Here is a 20,158-nt window from a genome sequence, read left to right as displayed (position 1 = left end):
CTTCCTGTCCCACCATGTCACGGCAGTTCTCCTCTAGCGAGACGCTCGACTCATCGCAGCAGCGTCTCGAGGCAGCTCGCTACGCGGCATCGACGGAGGAGGAGAGCAGTTTGCCGGAAAGCGGAGACTACGATCGCCGCTCGCCGGAGACAGGGCACTACAGCTCACGCCCGGGCCACCTTCAGCGCGTGCCGTCTAAACAGATCACCAGCGTTAGCCCGTCGTGGCGTAAGGTGCTCTACGAGCGACAGCCTTTTGAGGACAACTACGTCGACCCACAGCAGTTCTTGGAGGAGTTGAGTCATAACAAGGACATCAAGAACTACGAGTACGCGACCGTCGTCATCAATACCCTCGCCATCACACAGGAGATCTCGATCGTTGTGCTCTTCTGCCACGCCTTCATGGGTGTCTTCACGAACTCGATTGGCAAGTACTCACTCCTGTGGATTGATGTGCTGAGCGTGCTCGCCGCGCTTGTGTGCTACGTGTTTTACCAGTGCCACCAAGACGCCTGCAAGGAGACGGCGGAGCGACCCGCCAGCCTGAGCACGCGCTGTTCACCGCCGCCGCGGCAGCCATCGCGGTGGCTCTTTCACGCGTGGAACTTTGGCCGACAGGTTGTCAGCCTCGTCACAATGCTCGCCCTGCTCAGCCCCATCTTCAGCACCCTCACTGTCACCTACAGCGACGACACCATCGTGACGCTGTCCATCCTCACCATGTCCCTGCACGTGCTGTTGACGGACTACAGCTATCTGAACGCCTACACCCAGCGCTTCGACCCTAACTTGTCCGTTAACATGGCCATCTACTGCGTGACCCTCATGGCCTCACGCATCTCCAGCCCTCTAGCGAGCGGGGCCCTCATCTGCTTTGGCATCATGTGCTTCTCGCTCTCCCCGATCGTCCGTCACCTCGTTAAGCACTACTCCTTCACTGCCCACGTCGCCATCACATTCGGCCTCGTTGGCCTGGCGATCGGGTGCCTGACCCAGATCCCGATCCTGGCCATCTTGTACACCGTGACGGTGCTTATGATCTCGTTTGGCATTCCGTGGCTCTTTGTGCGCATGCACAGCAGCGTCAAGACCCAAATCAATGGCCCCTGGGACGAGGCGAAGCCCACCAACAGCGCCGCCGCGGCGGAGTGGGCCAACTCTGGCTTTTTAGCGTGAGCAGTTACCGCTGCGAATCATCTGACGGCGTTTGGATTGCGTGCTGGCGGTGTCTGACGAGGTTTGCGGGGCCGCTTTTCTTTTTGCATGGATGCCTACGTTGGCGCCTGTCGCGTGAGCTGCTACCTTCTTTTTCTTTCATTGTTGGCGTGCCCCCTCGCGTCCCGCAGTGTGTTTGGCTCGTCACCACGACCCCTGTGCGTAGAGGATAAGCCGCGAAACACAACAGCTAGAAACAACAACGAAAAAGACGCGCACCAGATGCTTGAGGGAAGTGCGCCCATGCACGTGGATTGCTCACTAGGACTGCGACTTTTCCGTCGTTGCCACTCCCAGAAGCAATGATTTTATCTCGAAAGCGTTTTAGCTCTCTCTCTCTCTGTCTCTTGCTCGTTGGCCAACCAATCTTCGTGCGTATGCTATCGCGTAAGACATGCGCCGAGCCACATGGTTTGGAGGGGGGATCAATGCCGCGAAGCATTCCCTGTGAACGCTCTCGCTCACCGTGTGCCTCTTCCAAATGAGTGTTATGACTGTCCTCTCACTTCTCTCTCGCTCATTTTCTACCATCTCCGCGATGTCTCCGACAACTTATTTTCCTCTCCTTAGTGATCGAAGCATTGACGTGCAGCAACCGAGCGCACACTACGGTAGCTGGGTAATCCCTCACGCCTCCTCGCGTGTCTTTGTTTTGTTACATGTGTTTCGACGCTTCTTCCACAGCCGTTCCTCCCCTCCTCACAGACCCACCACACACGCTCCACTTCTTTTTCCCACCGTTGTGCTTTCCTGTCTAGCTTTTCCTCACTGAACCAGGAGAAGTCGAAGACAAACAAAGAAGGAAGAGGTAAAGCGAGAGAGGAGGGAAGGCACAGTCACAACGCACTTCTCCTCCTCCGCACCTCCGTCATCTCTCTCTGTCCGTGTATCTGTGTGTGTGTGTGTGGCCTTTTCTCTCGTGCGACCTCTTTTCAACACACGCACACACAAGCACAAAGGCCTTTCTTTCGCTGCACGTGCGTGGCTAACCGCACAAAATCAGCGACGGAGACGGCATACACGCACGTACAAGTTCAGCTGACAATACGCAAAGAGGGAGCTGCATTCGCGAACAACGTGCCGTGCAACTTGAGGGTTTGTGTCGGCGTGTGTACATCAGTGTTTAGGTAGGGAAACGTAGGCAGAGGTATCGCCGAGTATACGAGAACGAGGACGAAAAAAGGGGCGCAGCATAAAAGCAAAGACCCAATCTCAAGCCCCTCCCCCGTAAAGTAGTTGTCGCTTCGTCGTGACATATTTGGTTCCTCTTTCTTTTGTTTTGAATACGTGAGCACGTGTGTGTGCGTGTGCGTGTGCCTGTCTGTGGTGATTTCTTTCCTGTTTTCTCTGCCCGTTTTTCCCTTTGTGGCTTCTCTGTTCCGGTCTCATTTCACCTCGTTTTTGTGTTTCGCTGTCGTTTTTCTCCGATCTTTGTTGCGTTGGTGCTCCTTCATCATCTCCGTCTCGCTCGCTCTTTATTATTATTTTAGCTGAGCGCCACACCCCCTGCTGACATTGGCACCCTCGGTGATTTCCGTCATCCTTGCCGCTCTCTCTTTCTCCTCCCCGCATTTTTTTATTCGCTTGTCTGTTGTGCCCCCCCCCCCCGCCCCCATTACCCTCTCCTTTTACCTTTTTGTCTCCCCCCCTCATCTCGCCGTTTTTCTCTGCGCCTCTCGTTACCCTCCACCTCCGCTGTGTGTCTGCGCTTTTGGAAGCAGGCAACTTGGCCAGCGTAATGCTTTCCGATAACGACCTGACCTTTCACATCCCCTCTGCGGGACTAAGGAGAATGGACGCGTGGACTGCGACGAACCCTAGCGCCTTTTCCCACCTGCACCTTGTCGGCAACCCGGACTGGATGTCCTCTTTTTCTGCAAGCTCGCAGGTGGCCGCAGCACGCCCCGCTCTTGCACCACCGGCGCCGGTGGCCATCGAGCCTTCCACCCCTCGGCTTCTCGCGGCACCAGCAGCCATTGACGCGCCTGCGCCAGCAGCCAAAAAGAGCTTCCTCAGCATGTTTTACCGCGGCTCTTCGAACACGGTTTCGTCGACGGCGATGCCACCAAAGGCGAGCAGTGCAGCCTCCACGCTGATGTCTGCGCCGCCCAAGGCATTGGATGCCTTCGACACCCCAATGCAGCGCGCCCTCCCTGTGGATGCGCAGCTGTCCGTGGAGCACCTTTCCAAGCTGGATGCGGTGGATGCTACAATCTCGGCGGCCCCCCGCCGTGAGCCGCCGCGTCCTATGGCACTCGGCAGCGACACATGGAACGCGCTGAGCAGCGTGCCTCTGCCTGCGAAGACAACAGCGGGATCGGCGCGGCTGCTGGCCCCACCGGCCTCCATCGACGCCGTCTTCAGCCGCGACTCGAAGCCACTCTGGAGCGACCTCTCCTTTACCTCTTGCTTCCGCAGCACTGCGCCAACGCTGGAGGCATTCCGAAGCGCGCCACCTGCGCCGATTCTGTCGACCCCACCACGCAGCCCGCAGCACCAGGCCACCTCCTCGACAGCGACGGTGGCCACAGCATTCATCCCAGTGCCGCCCAAGCCGGTCACGGCAAGCCCACTACGCGACGCTGCGGTGAGCAGTGCCGAGGCCGCGGCACCCGCAGCGATCCCGGCTGCGCGCCGCGAGCTGAGGGCAATGGCACATCCGCTGGTGCCAGTTGGCGAGGACGCGCCTGCAGTAGTCACGCCGCTGCTGAAGCCGGTGGAGGAGACACCCATGGTGTCGAGCAAGTCTGCAAACCTCGCGCCGAGCACCGTGAATGCCACGCCCCCAGTCTGGGGACCGGAGCCTCTCAGTCTCGCCGGCAGCGAGCCGGAGCGTTCGGCGTCGCCGTTGCCGACCGAGTTTGCCAAGTCCATCTCGAGGCCGACCATGCAACAGGCACAGCGGGACGAGGCGCGCGCAGCGGCCAACGTGCGCAACTTCATCAGCACCCTGTTCAGCGGTGGCGGCAGTGATGAGACAGACTCGCCCACAGCAGGGAACAGGAAGGCGGACGGGTTCAACGCACTGGAGTTTGTGACGAATCGCCGCGGCGCCCAGGCGAAGGCGTCTCAGCCGGTGGACTATAGCACCTTCTTCAACACCTCTCTCTTCGAAGACGACCACGACGAGGACAGCGAGGAAGGCCTCGAGAAGTTGCGCCGCGTTGTTCTCATGGTGATGCAGTCGGCAAAGAACAGCGAAGGCAATAGCGTCCCTCAGCCGACTGGCCAAAGTTGTCGTCGTGGCGGTGGTGTTGACGGTACCGGGGTGGCGCCGCTGACAACGTTTCCTAGCAAGTACACGGAGTTTTCCGCGTCGTACCAGACCGCGAATAACAACAACGCAGACGACAACGAATGGATGCAGTTCGCGCGCTGATGTGCGTATAAAGAGGAGTACTGCGTCTGGCGTAGCAGAGGTTCAGAAGAGCACGCCAGCCCCCCCCCCCTGCGAAAAAAAAAAACGGGCGTATCATCGACGAGAGAGGCGGTGACCAGGGTTCCTCCGTACTCTGGCACATGCCCTTGGGCTGACGCGCGCCGCTGCTTATCCTTCCCGACTTTTCAGTGTGGTTTTCCCGTGGCCGCACCGCACGCACACGGACCTCCGCTTCGGTGTGTTGGTTCGCCACTGTTCGTGGTCTCCCTCTTTTTTAATGTGGCTTTGCTGCTTTTAAACCGATCGTTTTCTTTTCACGCGTGCTCCTGCGTGCACGTATTCTGCGGCTTTACATATCACCCTTGCAGGTAGCGTATAAGAAAAGCAGGCTGCGGAGTCTCATACCCTGCTCTTCCAAGTATGTGTCTGTTTGTCTGTCTACGTGTGTGCTGGCGCCTGCCATGGCTCACCCTCCTTTGCCTCCCCCGTCGGTGCCTCTTGTTGTCCTTTCCTTTACTCTTTTTATTTTGGTTCTTCCGCTGATGTGCGGGTCTCGCGCTCTCTCTCTGTCTGTCATCAACGCCTTAGATGTTCCGTGTATTTCTATTTTTTTTGCGTCTATTTCGTTTTGTTGCTGCGGGTGCTCTGCTTTGATATTTTAGAGGATGGGCGTACACCAAGACACAGACTTGCATCCGTCTACATTGAGCCAGCGACGAGGGGCTGGTGTGTGCTGTTTTGCTTCCTTTTTCTTCTTCCTTGATGCTCATCCGCTTTCATTGACGCGGTGTGGCAAAGGGATGGGATGAGTGAGCGACTCCATCGATACTCAGCAAGAGCGCAAGTGGCGCAGCGCGACGAATGCCATGCCGCTAGTGTCACCCAAGCACACGAACCCCTTTTTCTTCTTTTCTCGTTGCCCTCCTCCTCTCGTGTGTGTCTCTCTCTGCCCTCCTCCTCCTCCTCCTCTTGAGTATGTGTGCGTCTTGTGCTTTCCGTTTTCATATCCAGACAGCAAACAGACAAAGCAGAAACAAAAGCAAGCAGCCAAGACGGTGCGAAAAAGAACCAAAATGAGCAGCACGCACATCCGTGAAGCAAACAAAAGGAAGATACACAGTTTCACTACAGGTTCGGATATTTCTGCCATCTGACCACGTGCCGGCGTACGTGTCGCTGTAGTGTTGTGTGCCTCTAGTGGAATGGAATGGGGATAGAGCAGCTTTTAGGTTGACGTGTACGGCACCTACTTCTCGGCCGCCTGCTCCACTCACATCCAAGAAACGATACCCATATACACATACCCGCGAGCACGTCTGACCCACTTACGCGGAACTGAGCAAGAGGAGCATGTTAGCGGTAGCAGTAGTAGTTACAGACTACTTTTTATTTTTGCGTCTTATTGGGAGAATAGTTCATCGTATGTTTCCACGTTCTTTGCTGCGCGCGAGCGTGTGGGGGCACGCCTCCACGTGTACGTGTACGCGCTTATCGACAGTGTACTTCTCTTTTGCGTGTCCTGGTTGTGGTATTTTTTTTTCTTGCTTCGGTTGCTCCGCTGGCTGCTCTTCTCCCGTCCTCTCGTTGTTGCCTTTTCTGTTGCTGGTTGTTTCGTGTCGTCGGTAACATCGGGCTCATCGTCTCTCGAATTTTTTTTTCGTTCTGTCCTTTGCTTCTTTTCCTTTTGTGACGTTGTTTAGTTTTTTTTTTGTGCGTGGTTGTTGTTTTTGCCTTTTCGTGTTCTGCTCACGCGCTTTGGTGGCGTGATGTTGCTGGTGTGTTTTGTGTGTTGTATGTGTGGGTGTGCGGGGCCTCCTTTTTATGTTCTTCATCCTTCCTCCTTTGGCGCGCTTTTCTTTGTTTGGTTCAGTTTTCGCTGCCGTTGATCGCACAAAACTACTCTCCTTTAGTTGATGGCAGCTCGCGTGCGCGTTTTGTTGTTTTGTTTGTGAAGTGTTTTTGCTTGGTTTGTTGCGTGAGCACGCACTGTTGATGTGGACGATCTATCCACGCGCTATCAACGCCCTCCCTCGTCCTCCCCCGCCCACAACTCTCTTTTTTCTCTGTGACGAAGAAGGGAACATTATCTCCAGATTTCGCTCACCCCTTTTTTTTTCGTTATTGACATAACCGACATGTGTGCGGGCACCAGCTTCACCGCAAGCTCCTTTTCAGATGAAAACAACCCGCACCAAAAAGAACAAAAAAAAAGAACGAAAGAGGCGCTAGCTCCACACCAGCAGCGACTGAAGCGTAAAAGGCGTCAACCAGCTCTTTCCACCCCTGTGTCTGCGCGGTTTGTTCCGTGTGCTCGGTGGACACACCCACATCTACGCACACGGACACCCACCATGACTTCCAAGTTGTCGGGCCACTACTCGTGCAGCACGCCGCAACAACAAAAAAAGAATTGCGACAGTGATAAGAACCAAACGAAACGAGCTACCTATGGTTCTTTTTTCCCTCTGTCTCTGCCTAATGCTCCTCTCTCTTCTTGCCATCTCCGTGTCCACGACTTCTCGAAGCGTCTGCGTATCACTGGTCTCTTGGATCTTGCACCCTCTTCTTCTCTCCACCGCTCGTGCTCTTGTGAAACGAGCCGCGCTTCACTTTTCGGGCGTTTCTTTTCGTTTTCCTCTCTCCTGCGGTTGCTTGCTCGATGTATTCTCGTACCACTCCGAGTAGGCCCAACACACCCCCATTATCCCCGTCGAGGCTCATATGGGCTTGCTCTCCTCTTCCTCATCCTCGTCCTCCTCCGCGGGAACTGGTGCTGGTGCAGCGGCGGCTCAAACAGACGCACAGGAGGTGAAGCGCGTCGACTCGCTCTACAACCCGCACGATGTCTGCGAGGCCGCCGTAGACTACGTTCTGCGTCACGTGAACACGGTTCAGTACATGATTCAGAGCATTGAAGAGATCACCGGCAAGCCCTTCCTGCGCGACCGCATCAAGTGCCTGCCCGCTGTCCCACGTGGTGAGGCCTCCTGCAACTCCGCGATGGGACTTACCCCAGATCGGGTGCTTGCGGGGTACATGTGGCGCAGTGCCCGCCCCGACTGCCAGGCCAAAGATGTCGTGCTACTGGAGGATCACATTGCCCGTCTTTTTAACACAAAGCACGCAGCGGCATTCTTGAAGAAGGACAAGGCTGTCAACGAGCGCGCGGCCTCGCCACCGACGACATCGGATGCCACTGCAGCGGCGGCATCTTTACCGTCCACAACCGCCACGCAATCACAGCTGCTTCGCCTCCTCGCGGGATCGCAGCTGCCGGTGTTGGAGCAGGTTGAGCGCAACATACGCCACGAGCTTGTCCATGCCTTCGATGATGCTCGGGGTGCGATTGAAAGCTCCGACTGCGTGCATCAGGCCTGCAGCGAGATTCGTGCGGCACGTCTTAGCGGTGACTGTTTTGTCGGCCAAGAGATGCGGAAGGGGCGCTTCAACTTCTTTGAGGGTGGGCAGAAGTGCGTCCGCCGCCGTGCCGTCATGGCGGTCGATCGCAATCCGGTGTGTCGCGGCTTCTCTGAGCGCGCGGTGGACACGGTGTTTCAGAAGTGCTACTCTGACTACGAGCCCTTCGCAGCACCCATCTATGCCCTCGGGAGCTACGGCGACAGCCAGTTTGCAAATGGCACGCTGAAGCTATGAGGGATGTGCGCAGCGCGAGTGCCTTTTGTGGCGTGCTGGTAGACGGGCTGCAGGTAATGTGTGCGTCTCTGTGTGTGTGTGTGTGTGCCTGTGCGAGAGCATAGGCTTTGTGTGTTCGTGTGTGGTTGTCTCTTGAGCGAACACCGTCGCTTTCTTCGCAACGTCATTAACTCGAGAAGATCAAAAGATGCTTTGCAGGCGCGGTTGGACTCGTGTGACGCGGTACTTCCTTGGCAATGCGCACGCATGCTTCTCCTGCCCCGGGTAGTTTGGTGAACTGCATGCGGATGCCAAGCCGAAGCGCAAGCGAACTAACGGGGCGTTTTGAGCTTCAAAATGTGCGCGTCTCTCTCTTTCTCTCTATGTACGCGTGCTCGAATCGCTGGCGCGCAAGAGCCCCCCCCCCCCTTAGCCAAGAGGCTGTGCTGATCGTGCAGCGTGTGCCTGTCGCATGTTCATTTGTCCACCTTGCCTCTTCTCTTCCCCTTCTCCACGCTTCTCGAGCCCAGCAGACCAAGGACAAGGCTTGAGGCCTTCGCGGGACCCCCAACCACTATCCAGCAGACGTGCTCGCGCTATCCTTACTGTAACCACGGAGCCGCGAATGACTTGATGTCGTCTTTGGCTGTAGCTGCTTCCCAGCCTCGAGAAAAGATTCTCGCTAGCAGAGACGGCTCCTCGAAGCGCCAGCAGCTGCGCAATCGCACCTCAAATGAGCAAGGCCGTAGCTCTCTTCATGCCACCGTGACGGCGATCGCCTCATCGCCGCGGCCGTCTGAGATGCCTGCCGCGACCTCGCAACCCGCCTCAGCTAACTCGCGCGCACGCCAAAACTCAAAGAAGGCGCCTCATCATGAACGGAGGAACGCAGGCGCAGCGTCTTCTCGCTCTCACAAATCGACAAAGACAAATTCGGTTGCCCGTGGCCGTCATGGCGCTGCGTCTGCATTGCCCTCGGCCCGCCGCCACGCCTCCTCTTCCGCCACAGCCTGTGGTGGGCCAGCGATGCCAACCACCGCTCTGCGACATTCAGTGCACGCTTCGCGCTCGGTGCGCAGCATTTCTGAGGAGGTCGCGCTGAATCGCGTGCAGCGCGCTGCGCGCTGGTTCTTGATGCACCAGTACCTCCAGCGGACTGTCCCTGTGGTGCCCGTGCTCCTGAGCATGTCTGGCAACTCGAGCACTGAAGGCGTGCATGCCGACGCTGCCCCTGTGTTAGAGTCGCGGTTCTTGCGCCGTCTTCGTGCGGAGGTCGACCGCAAAGAGCGGGCTGAGCAACTGCGTAAAGGCACAGCCGCACGGGTCATACAGCAGGCCCTCCGGCGCTGGTTACAGACGCGCCAGCTTCATCACCGGCATCTTTCCATCCATAGCAGCGTACGGCCAAGCTACGAGTTCGATCCCATTCGCGCCGCCGAGCTGGACGCTGCTCTCTGCTCCATTCAGGCGTCGCTGCGCATGTGCGCGAGCAGTCGCCTTGTCGAGGCGCACCGAGTGAAGCTGTTTCAGCAGATCACCTCTACCGTGCTCGACGCGGCATGTCCGACAACGTTGCGCTGCACCGCGTCGATTCGGCACATTCACGACCGACAACTGCGCGAGGTGCTGTGGCGTCAGGAGGCCGTGGAGCGTCGCGATCTGCTGCGGCGGCACTTTGTCTTCTTGGTCTGCTGTCACCAGGCCTTCTTTAACGACCCTCGTATGTGGGATGCCGGCGTGTCGATTCGGCGCATCCCTCTGTACCCGCATCACGGTCTGTTGTCAACCGAGACGTTGCCCGTGATCTGGGGTACGAGGACATCTTCTGCAAGACTGAATAGCGCCACAGCAGATTCTGTTGCGCTGCGCGGTGACGCCGTGGCATCACCGCCGCCACCAGAGTCGTCGCCGTTCTCGGCGACCGCCACCGTCGACGGGTGCATCAAGGGCTGGGGCTCACCAGCACAACTGGACTCGAGCCTATTGCAGGCCGTCGGTAGCGGCTGGCTCGTTGGCAAGGAGGAGGATGGCGGCCGCTTTGACATCGACGCGGCTCTGCGCCTAGGCGAGTACCGCCTCTTATTTTCCCCGGAGGAGTGGCGCCTTCTCAAGGAGCTGAAGGCGCCGTCGCTGCACTCTGCCTCGTCCCTCTTCAGCAGCAGCTCCGATGGGCGACGCGCAGCTCCGGACGCCGCCGGACTGCTGGAGGCTGAGGCGGGTGCGCTTGCCGCGCCTCCAGGCCAGCTGCAGATGGCGCCGACCGAGGCTGCAGCCAAAGCTGCCTGCTCGCTGAGCTATGCCAATGCCTTCGCTTCGGCCTTGACATTTTTGCGACACCCGCGTATTGCCGATCCAAGTGTGCGCTGCACCGTGCAGCATCTACACGACATCCGCAGCAGCACCCTGGAAATGCAACAGGAGCTGCGCGTGCACGGCTTCCTCTTTGCAGCGCAAGTGGCTCCGCTTCTGAACCTCGGGTTCCACTACCAAGGGCTAGCACGAGGGGACGCCGACTTGTCCTGCTTTACCACCACCTCAGCCATGAAAACGTGCAGACCTCTTGTGGCCGGACGCGTCGCGTGCGCTGCGACCGAGCTGCGTCGATGCCTTATTGGAGCGGTACACGACAGCGGCGGTGCGGCGGAATCAGTGCTGCCTGTGGCGCTGGAGGAGCACAAATGCAGCCTTAAGGCTGCAGCGCGCACGCCAAGTCAGGTGCTGTCACCAGCGGGTGTTTCGAGGTCAATGCTGTCACCGCCGCGTGCAGCGCCCTCGGCGGGACTCATGCGCGACGGCTTCGCGAATCCTGCAACTGAGGCTCTCTACCATGCTCCCGCACAGACGACGCGGCGCACTTGTGGCGCTGATCCTACGTGCGGGTCATCGCACACGGCTTCACGGCACGGTAGCACGATAGGCATTGCCCTCGCTGCGGAGTGGAGTCGGCGGCTGGCCTCCAGCGCAGATGAGGTCGGCCCCTACTGGTGTGAGTTTCTCTCCTCGACGGGAGTCGAAGCGCTTGTGACCGCTGCTGGCCGGCAGGGCGAGACGCCTGGTGAAGCTGACGCGGCGTACCAGACTGGCGCCTCGTTGCCGTCATCACCACTGCCGATGCGGGTGAGACGGGGTCTCGAATCACACCTTGTTCCTGGCGGCTCGTCCTATCTCTTGCAGGATTTCATGCCATCGCTAATGCGACGGCGTGCATACAGCGGCGCTGGTCCGCAGGCTCTCGATGCAGCCGCCGGCTCTGTCGGTGTCGCCGTCGCGTGTGCAGGATCCTCTCCGTCAATTTCGGTGTCTACCTCCACGTGCAGAATGGTGCATCCTGGGGAGTGGTGGGATGCCGCGGAGCGGTTGCTGCTGCGAGAGTACACAAATCGCAGAGAGCTCTTGACCAACGAGGCTGTGCAGAGAAGCTCCATCGACGTACTGCGCTGCACGGCTCACCCATCTGCGGATGAGTCCGCCGCGGAGGCGTAGAAGACGACGCGCTACATCCTCCCTCCCCTTCCCCACCCTCAGGCACCGTCCCTCTGCCCCGTATGCATTAGTAGCGGGATCAAAGGGGCGCCGACGGGGAAGCAAAAAGGAACGCAAACATATATACGATAAGAGCGCAATCGTCAATGTACAGCATCTCTCTTTGTATGTGTTGTCTCTTTCTCCCCTCCTCCTTGCTCGCTTCCCTTCACCTCTGCGTCCGCACCTCCCGCCATTGGCTGCATGGGTAAGCAAGTACCCACCAATCCACGGAGACCTAGTCACCGGCACAGAGATCGAGAGGTAGAGGTAGATAGCGAGAGCGTCCGATGAAGCGTTGGGGGTCTTCACGAATTATACGATGGCTCACTGAACGCCGTGCGAGTGGCTGTTCTCAATGTTGGCTTCTATGGCTGGCATCACCACCACCCAAATTCCTCCTGTCAAGCTGTTTTCTATGCATGCCGTGTGCATCAGGTGGCACCGTTTTCTGCGCGCGCGTGTGTGCACATCGAAGCCCGTTCAAGGCGGTTGGCACGGATGATTCCTCTCTCGTGCGAACTTGCTTCCCTCATCTCCATGCCCTCCGCGCAATCTTCCCTTTTCCTTCTTCGGTTCAAGGCAACAGCAGGAGGGAGGCCGACCTCCCGATTGCACCCTCCTGCCGTCTCTCTATCCTCTGTGTCACCTCCCATCCCCCAAATGGCGCACAGCGTGCCCCCTTCTTACACGGGTGAGTCTGTGCGCAGCTCCATTTGCCGTCTCTACGGCCAGCGCTCCGACGTGCCTCTCACCGTTCTGCATGCCACCGTCCCACCGGTGGCGGCAAGCCTCGCCCAACAGAGTTCAGACGTCCTCGACGCTATCCTCAACTGCATTCACAACCAGCTGTACTCCAAGCACTCAGCCGTGGGCGAAAATGTGGACACGCGCTCTTCCGCGATAACGAACCACTGGCTGCTGAGCGTGCCCGAGTCGCTGCGGTTTGATGAGGCGGCAGTGGTGAACTACCTTGGTATGGTGGTGGCAATCGACTTCTGCCACTGGGCCGAGGTGCCGTGCGAGGCTGGCGGGACCGCCATCGCTAGCGTAGGAGAGGAGGTGACAGGGTTTGCAGGGTTTTACGCTGCTGTTGATCCGCCGAGCGTGGCGTCGGCACTGGGGAATGGAGGCACAACTGATATCGCTGCGGTCGTAGAGTTATTCACCGAGCCGCCGAGCGCAGCCCCAAAGGAACTTGGCACACTACCAACGGCCGCTGCCGCTGCTCCGACGCTGCTGCGGGGCTCCGCAGCTATGATGTATCTCCTCCGCCGCGCTGTGGAGGTGCACCGCCTTCCGTGGTTTTGCCCTGAATTCCTTCAGCGCTTTCGTGGGGATACGGCGGCGGCAACGAGTGCGCTGCGCGTATGCTTCCTCGGATGCGAACAGGACGGCGTCACCCCGCTGTGGATGCCGTGCACCCGCGAGCGCGTCGAGCTTCTGCTGTCGCTGGCCGATGCTTTTGTCGCGCGCCAAACGTCATACTACAAATTGCTTCGCGCGTGTGGCGGCTTCCTTTTCGCGCCTGACGCAGCGGCGGCCGCCACGGCGCCTTGTGGATTTGTGCCGACCCTCGTGCGGCTTCACCCACGATATGCCGACTTTGCGCGTGTGCCTGTGGAAGGGCCTGGCTGCCTTGGCGGGAATACCGGCGAGACCTCCCCAGATGTGTGCATTGTGCCAGTGTTGAAGCTCAGCCAGCTGACGGCGTTGGCGATCGAGCAAGCGCTGCCGGCGTTGTGGCGGTACCAGGCTGCGAGCAGCGCTTCTTCAAAATCGCCGCTATCTAAACCTCCGCCTTCCGCCCCTGCGAACTCCTGGCTGACGGATCGAGCCGCTCGCATCGCGCGCTCCGGTGCCGAGTCCCGCACGACAGAGCCGGAATCGTCGCTCTCCGGCGTCTTCGCCGACAGCGCAAAGCTGTCCATCTGCTGCGATTATCAAATTCCCAAGGCGCTGCGCGCAGCGGGACTGCTAGTCTACGACGACCACCTCGCTCGCATTGTGGACAGGCACGTTCTCCTACTGCCGGGCTCGGCAGAGGAGGTGTCCATCCGCGTGGCAACCTTGATCGCCGCAGAGCGTCTCTTGCAGTTTCTCAACACACCGCCGCAGCGACAGTCGTCGCTTGCAAGGGAGCCTGGCTCCACGGCAGCAGAGGTGCCAGGGGCCCCGGCGCAGCTACCAGTGAAGAGGCTGTGCAGTGTGATCCACCTCGACTACGCATTGTGGTACGTGGGACGCTATATGCTCCCAAGTGAGGCGCGCCATCATCTGTGCCGAACCATCATGTACTGAGCATGCAAACCCGAAAGAAACTGTGGTCGTGTCGCGCGGCGTATGCAAGGAGGACATGCGAGAACTCTCTGCCCGCCATCGCAGCTGGCGATAGGATGGCGGTTGCACTGTGTTTTTTTTTTTGGGTCACTACCCTGCATCTATCGCTTCCTCGTCACTGCCCTCCGCCACTACGCAGGAATAGGAGAAGGTGGCGCGTGGCTCGCTTAGCGGTGCAACTCACCAGCAGCGCGTTTTCGGCTCCCCTTCCCTGTTGACTAACGACGAAACAGGAGGTGAGGAGATGCCCCCCCTCCCCCTTTTCCCACACTTCCCCGAAAAAAAGAGGCAGACCTTGGACAACAGGAAACCAGCAAAGGCAGGTGAAACGGGAAAGAGGCAATGCCGGCATGCCAGTGCTGAGGCGTTGGCTGAGGGAGAGAGAGCGGATGGTCATGGCCGGTGCGTTCGAGGACACACATGACTCTCTCTCTCCCTTCCCAATCCTCCCCCATTCTCCCAGCAGCGTTGGACGCGCCAGCGCCCTTCTCCGTCCGCCCGGCTCCTCCTCTCGATGTGTTCCATGAGGTGGCTGTCCCGCTTTCTTTCGTCTGTTTGGCCTATTCATTCTTGTGCAACCCCCCTGCCTCTCCGCACCGCCTGTTCACCTCCACTTCTGTGTCTCTGGTTTACTCTCTGATTATGCGCCGACACCAAAAACGCACGTTGGCGTCGTCGTTGCACGGCCCTTTTTTTCGTTCATTTTTTTTTCTTCGGCCCAAGGGTCTGTATGGAATCCGCACACCCAACACACCCACGCAAACTGCCGTTCTCAGAAGGTGAGGGTGGCTTCTGTGTCTGTGTCTCACACGTTAGTCTCCTTTCTCCCAGCTCTCATAACAAAGACACTGACAGTGGGCGTATGCGGTCGTCGCTGCTATCTGCGCTGCTCCCAAGGCAGGCAGCAAGGTGCTGCCTCGCAGACCGCACCGTGTGTCGGTTGCACTTTGGAGGGGCAGCATCAGTGCGGTGGGGCACTACGAGAGGAGCGGAAACACCTCTCCCAAGTTCCACTGCGCAGACTGCGAGCCCTCGGGACAACGCCACGAACAGCCAGGGAAGCTCCAGTAACATTGCAGGTGAGCCCCGTCGCTCCTCTTCGTCTCAGGAAAGTCGCAGAGAGCGCCGCGGAGGCTCACGTCGCCGTCTCCGGAGGGAACGGCGCCCGCCACGGCGTATCACGACTCGCTCCTCTACGTCGTCGCCACAGCCAGCGACCCTTCCCGATGTCGATGCAGCGCCTCTGCCGCACTCGCTCGACATTAGCGCGGCAGAGGACATAGCCGACGTGGAGAAGTACTTTCCTCGTGCAATGGCGCACCTCAAAGCCGTCCCAGCATCCGCAGAGGCCGCCGAGGAGAGTCGTGCTCGCCGCTGGCACGACACAACGCATGAGGTGAACGCCGATGGCATTGTGACGCCAGGGAAGCGTGCTGAGAGGGAGCGGCGGGAGAGCGGACTCGGGTCGTTTTTCGACGAGGGTAGCCTTGACGTACGCGGCGGCATGTCGGACAAGCTGAGGAGCGGCGCATACGGCAGCGCCCGCGACGCGGCGGAGCGCGACTCCCCAGACATCCTCAAGCTCACCGGTGGAAATGCGCGCCGACACGGCGGGCTTAACCTGGCAACGGAGAGCAACGCGGCACCGGCCGACCAAACGATTGAGGGCGACCGCGGCGATGCTGGGGCGTATCGAGAGTTTGGGGACACCCCTGTGCAGCTGACTGACATGCTGCGAGAGCGGCTGATGGAGCTCAGGGCGAGAAAGCTGCGAGAGGAGCGCAGCGAGACGTTTCTGCCGCAGCGGCTTCGCCACCGCCCCGCCGGGGAGCTTCTCATGCTGGCTCAGCAAGGCGAAGCCGCGGGGGTGGAGGCTGGCGGTCGAGTTGCAACGTTGCAACCAACGCCGGCCGCCTTGCAGCGCAAAGTTGCACAGCTGCGCAGCGGCGCTGCCGCCACTACCTTGGCTGATCTGGTGCCGAAGGAAGAAGAGGAGGAAGAGAAGGCAACGCTGCTGGGCGACGCGGCGCGGGACGATGCACGACGTGGGACCTGCGACAGGGCCATTCTGCAAGACGGGGTGGCACCTGCCCGGGTTGCCAATGCAATGCAGGCCGTGAGCGGCACCGACGACTCCGTGCCGGGCGCCTCCCCGCACGATCCACTGCGTCGCTTGGTTGCCATCGCCGCCAACACCGGACGTCGCGCCTCAGTTTTCGGGACGGGGGACGGTGCGAGCGTCTCGGCCGAAGGGGTTGAGCGGGCTGGCTTCGTGCACCTCCTGCGCACCTTACCTCGAGCCGGCTTCTGCAGTCGACGCGAGGCGGCCGCCATCATCGCGAGTGGGCAGGTGCGTGTTAACAACGTGACGGAACGCAACCCATTCCGTCTAGTGCAGGCACAGGACGACGTGCACGTTGCCGGGCACCAGTCCCGCTTGCGCTTTGCGCCGCCGCGGCTGTGGATATACCATAAGCCAGCCCACGTAATCGTCTCCCGCAACGATGCAGCGGGGCGCACTCTCATCACCAAGCATGCGCGCATCCTCGGTATGGACCACCTGGTCCCGGTCGGCTCGCTGCCCATGCGGGCTCACGGCATCCTCCTCCTCACGAACGACGGTGAGCTTTCGCGCTTCTTGGAGAACCCCAAGTCGATGGTGCAGAGGACCTACCTGCTGCGCGTCCGGCCAGCCTTTGACCCTGTCCTTGTGCACAAGCTCAACACAGAGGGTATTCAAATCAACGGGCGCCTCTATCGCAACGCAGAGTTCTTCGTCAACCCTGCCACCAAGTCGCGCTACTCGGTCAAGGTCAAGGTGCGTGGCGAATCGATGCCCATCGCGCACCTGATGCAGCATCTCGGCCGCACGGTGGAGCGTGGCGGACGCATCTCGTTCGGGCCCTTTGCCCTGTCCAACCTCGCCGTCGGCTCCGTTCGCGAGGTGACCATCCCGCCGTTCTACTCGCAGCACCTCGGCGCCGTTTGGCAGCCGTTCGTTGAGCGCGATTGGCCATACTTTCGCCGCCAGCGAGTTTCGCGGCTTCGCAGACTGTGCCAGCACCGAGAGCTCACGCCAAAGGAACTTGAGGAGCTCGACAACTACACCTACGAAGAGGTCAAAGATGCGCTGAACTTCGAGTCGAGCGAATTGCAGACACTGGCGGAGCAGCGGGCACAACTGCTGCGACGTGCGAGGCACCTGCGTGATGATATGCTTCCGCTTCCAGACGACTTCCCCAAAGAATCGTGCCGCAGGAGTGTGGGGGATGTGACCGTCGATGGCGCAGCCGCACCCTTTGCAGACGCGGATGAGGAAGAGGACGAGGACGCTATTGTCGAGGATATCACTTCCTTTCGCTGAGGTGTGCGGGGCTTTGCCGGTGGTGGCCTTCACATCTGTTTTTTTTTTTGTGGGGGGGGGTTGATGTGACTGGGCGTTGTCTGCTGCGCGCGCCGCGCCGGCCGTCACACCGTTAAGCATAGTCACTTTGCCTGTGCGTGTGGCGTAGCCCGTCGCACCCGGCTTCCTTGTCTGCAGGGACTACGTGTCAACCAGGAGAGGGAGTACGATCTGTAATGACAACTGCGCAAACTTCCATTGTGACATCTCTCGTGCGTGCTCGCTGTCAGAAAGCATGGTCGTCGGATAACCAGCTGCACAGACAAGCAGGGAAGAAAATCATGACTAGGAAAAAGGGGACTGCTGCCTCTGTGCCACTCTTGTCAAGTGCAGCAACCCCCTCTCTCTCATCTCGTCTTCAGTGTAATCCTCCTCCAAAACGCCTCTTTCTGCCGAGTTTCTGTTGAACTCAACTCTCTGGGAGCGTAGCGGTGTGCACATGCGTGCTCTCTCTCTCTGCCATCCATTGCCCTCTCTCTCCCCCACTCCTTTTTTTCTTACTTGCTTGCGTGTGTGCGTGTTTGAATGTGTGGTGCGCGCCTATTGTTTTCCTTTTTTTTTCGTTGCGGGGCGTCGTCCTCGTTTGTTTGCTGGACATCGACGACATTGGTTGCCGTTTTGCTGTTCTCCGCGTCACTCCTCACCGCACTTTCTTCCCCCCTCCTCCGTTCACTGCTTGTGTGTTGCACGTCGGCACTTGACCGAACCGCACACGTCAGCAGCATCAACGCGAACCAAAAGAGGAGCCACGAAGGAAAAAACAATAACAGCGAGAGCCGCCATACACAGCACAGCAACAGTTTAGCTCTCGATACACAAGATTTCCTCAAGTGCGTGCGTGCCTCCCACATTTTGCCTCCCCACTTTGTTCCTCCCACTCGCCCGTCGACCTGATTTGTGTGGTAGTAGCAACTCATCTGCCAGCAGCGTCATGTTCGCTGATTTCGAGTCCGTCATGTCGTCCAACTTCACGTTGGACGACTGCCCGAGGGTGGGCCCCTTTACGTACCACAACATGGATGAGGACACGCTGGAGGAACCGCTGTCACTGTGCTCCTACAGACGCGCTCCACAGCAAACCACCGAAAGATCGCCGGCTTCCTGCGATGCTGTGACGGCCGACCCGCTCGACTCCAGCCGCTACCTCCACGGCGAGAACCGTTGCTGGACGCTGACGGCGTCGTGCCCAGTGCCGCGAGCAATCCCAAAGATTGACATGAAGAAGGGTACGACGACCCTCGCCTTCCGTTTCAACGGCGGCATCATCGTTGCCGTCGACTCGCGTGCGTCGACGGGGCAGTACATCGCATCACAGACGGTGCTGAAGGTCCTGGAGATCAACGACTACCTACTGGGTACGCTTGCTGGTGGTGCAGCCGATTGCCAATACTGGGAGCGCGTGCTTGGTATGGAGTGCCGCCTGTGGGAGTTGCGCAACGGCAGCCGCATCACCGTCGCGGCGGCGAGCAAGATTCTGGCGAACATCACGTACGCCTACCGCAACCACGGACTTTCGATGGGCACGATGCTGGCCGGCTGGGATCAGTTTGGCCCTTCGCTCTACTACGTGGACGACAAGGGCTCTCGCGTGAAACAGGACCTCTTCAGTGTCGGCTCCGGCTCCATTTACGCTTACGGTGTGCTTGACACGGGCTACCGCAAGGACCTCTCTGTCGAGGATGCGTGCGACCTGGCGCGCCGCTCCATCTTCCACGCGACGTACCGCGATGGCGCCTCTGGCGGTATCGTGACAGTGTACCACGTGCACGAGAAGGGCTGGACCAAGATCTCGCGCGATGACCAGACGAAGCTCTACGACCGCTACTTTCCGTCCCAGTAGGGAAAGACCAACCTACGCCTGGGCGGACAGGGGGAGGCGGGGGTGCGGAGTTGCTTCCTATGTGCAGATCGCGTGCTGGCGCCTCCACCCTCCCCCAGGCGCTCGCGCCCCTCGCATTTCGCCCGTTCACGCTCGATGCTCTCTCTGTTGTAGTTATTATGTGCCCTGCGGCTCCATGGAGGATGACACGCTCTGCGCTGTCCCTCCCCTCTCTCCCCCTCCTCCGGCAATGTTGGTCTGCCTGTCTGTCTTCTCCCTTTTGATGAGAGGACACCGTGATGCTCTTCTGTTTGTTTTCTTTCCTGCGCGGTGGCGCATGTGGGCATTCTCTCACATGCTGTTCTGCCTGTGGAGGGGCACGAGTATTGTGTGTGTGTGTGTGTGTACCGTGTCTCTTTTTTTCTGACGGTTTATGCAGAGCCTTTCGTGGTCGTGCGTTTGTGGCTGAGGGCTGTTCAAAGCGCAGCTCTCCCCCCCCCGCGCAAAAACCAAACCAGAGGAAAAGAGCATAGCCAACCTCCAGAGCATGCGCTTTGTAACCGGTCGGGTGCCGAGCATCGTAGGGGTTCTGCCACACGCACACACATACGGGACCCCTCATGTATGCGCCCTCCTCTTTCCCTCCCCCTCCGAGGGCTTCTCTCCCGCTCGCGGGCTCCTCTACGGCACAGGCTCAATATGGGCCACCACGGGATGCCTCCTCGTGATGCGTGCAGCCGAAGTTGTCAAGTGATCCTCTCCCCTGACTATAGAGGCCATATCTGCTACGGTGTGCTCTCCGCCTTTTCATATTTTCCTCTCTTCTCTTCCCTTCCCTTTTTTAT

At 59.2% G+C, this 20,158-nt stretch overlaps 7 protein-coding genes across 7 annotated transcripts; all 7 read left to right on the top strand.

Moving 5' to 3' along the window:
• Window positions 1-14: 14 nt before the first annotated feature.
• On the top strand, window positions 15-1,178 carry LDBPK_361790 (phosphatidylinositolN-acetylglucosaminyltransfe ra sesubunit c, putative; the record flags this gene model as incomplete). Its single annotated transcript, XM_003865246.1, has 1 exon — window positions 15-1,178. The coding sequence occupies one exon, from the start codon at window positions 15-17 to the stop codon at window positions 1,176-1,178; it is 1,164 nt and encodes a 387-aa protein (XP_003865294.1).
• A 1,777-nt stretch (window positions 1,179-2,955) lies between these two features.
• LDBPK_361780 (hypothetical protein, conserved) lies at window positions 2,956-4,596 on the top strand (the record flags this gene model as incomplete). The annotated part of the gene is made up of 1 exon (XM_003865245.1): window positions 2,956-4,596. One exon carries the CDS (start codon window positions 2,956-2,958, stop codon window positions 4,594-4,596), a length of 1,641 nt encoding a protein of 546 aa, XP_003865293.1.
• A 2,721-nt stretch (window positions 4,597-7,317) lies between these two features.
• On the top strand, window positions 7,318-8,250 carry LDBPK_361770 (hypothetical protein, conserved; the record flags this gene model as incomplete). Its single annotated transcript, XM_003865244.1, has 1 exon — window positions 7,318-8,250. The coding sequence occupies one exon, from the start codon at window positions 7,318-7,320 to the stop codon at window positions 8,248-8,250; it is 933 nt and encodes a 310-aa protein (XP_003865292.1).
• A 1,113-nt stretch (window positions 8,251-9,363) lies between these two features.
• LDBPK_361760 (hypothetical protein, conserved) lies at window positions 9,364-11,712 on the top strand (the record flags this gene model as incomplete). Its single annotated transcript, XM_003865243.1, has 1 exon — window positions 9,364-11,712. One exon carries the CDS (start codon window positions 9,364-9,366, stop codon window positions 11,710-11,712), a length of 2,349 nt encoding a protein of 782 aa, XP_003865291.1.
• Window positions 11,713-12,729: 1,017 nt separating this feature from the next.
• On the top strand, window positions 12,730-14,052 carry LDBPK_361750 (hypothetical protein, conserved; the record flags this gene model as incomplete). Its single annotated transcript, XM_003865242.1, has 1 exon — window positions 12,730-14,052. The coding sequence occupies one exon, from the start codon at window positions 12,730-12,732 to the stop codon at window positions 14,050-14,052; it is 1,323 nt and encodes a 440-aa protein (XP_003865290.1).
• Window positions 14,053-14,821: 769 nt separating this feature from the next.
• On the top strand, window positions 14,822-17,455 carry LDBPK_361740 (tRNA pseudouridine synthase A, putative; the record flags this gene model as incomplete). The annotated part of the gene is made up of 1 exon (XM_003865241.1): window positions 14,822-17,455. One exon carries the CDS (start codon window positions 14,822-14,824, stop codon window positions 17,453-17,455), a length of 2,634 nt encoding a protein of 877 aa, XP_003865289.1.
• A 970-nt stretch (window positions 17,456-18,425) lies between these two features.
• LDBPK_361730 (proteasome beta 5 subunit, putative) lies at window positions 18,426-19,334 on the top strand (the record flags this gene model as incomplete). Its single annotated transcript, XM_003865240.1, has 1 exon — window positions 18,426-19,334. The coding sequence occupies one exon, from the start codon at window positions 18,426-18,428 to the stop codon at window positions 19,332-19,334; it is 909 nt and encodes a 302-aa protein (XP_003865288.1).
• Window positions 19,335-20,158: the final 824 nt, after the last annotated feature.

Source organism: Leishmania donovani, chromosome 36, assembly GCF_000227135.1.
Source record: "Leishmania donovani BPK282A1 complete genome, chromosome 36".
Taxonomy (NCBI): domain Eukaryota; phylum Euglenozoa; class Kinetoplastea; order Trypanosomatida; family Trypanosomatidae; genus Leishmania; species Leishmania donovani.
Note: the sequence above shows the minus strand (reverse complement) of the source record. Positions and strands in the feature narration are given on the sequence as shown.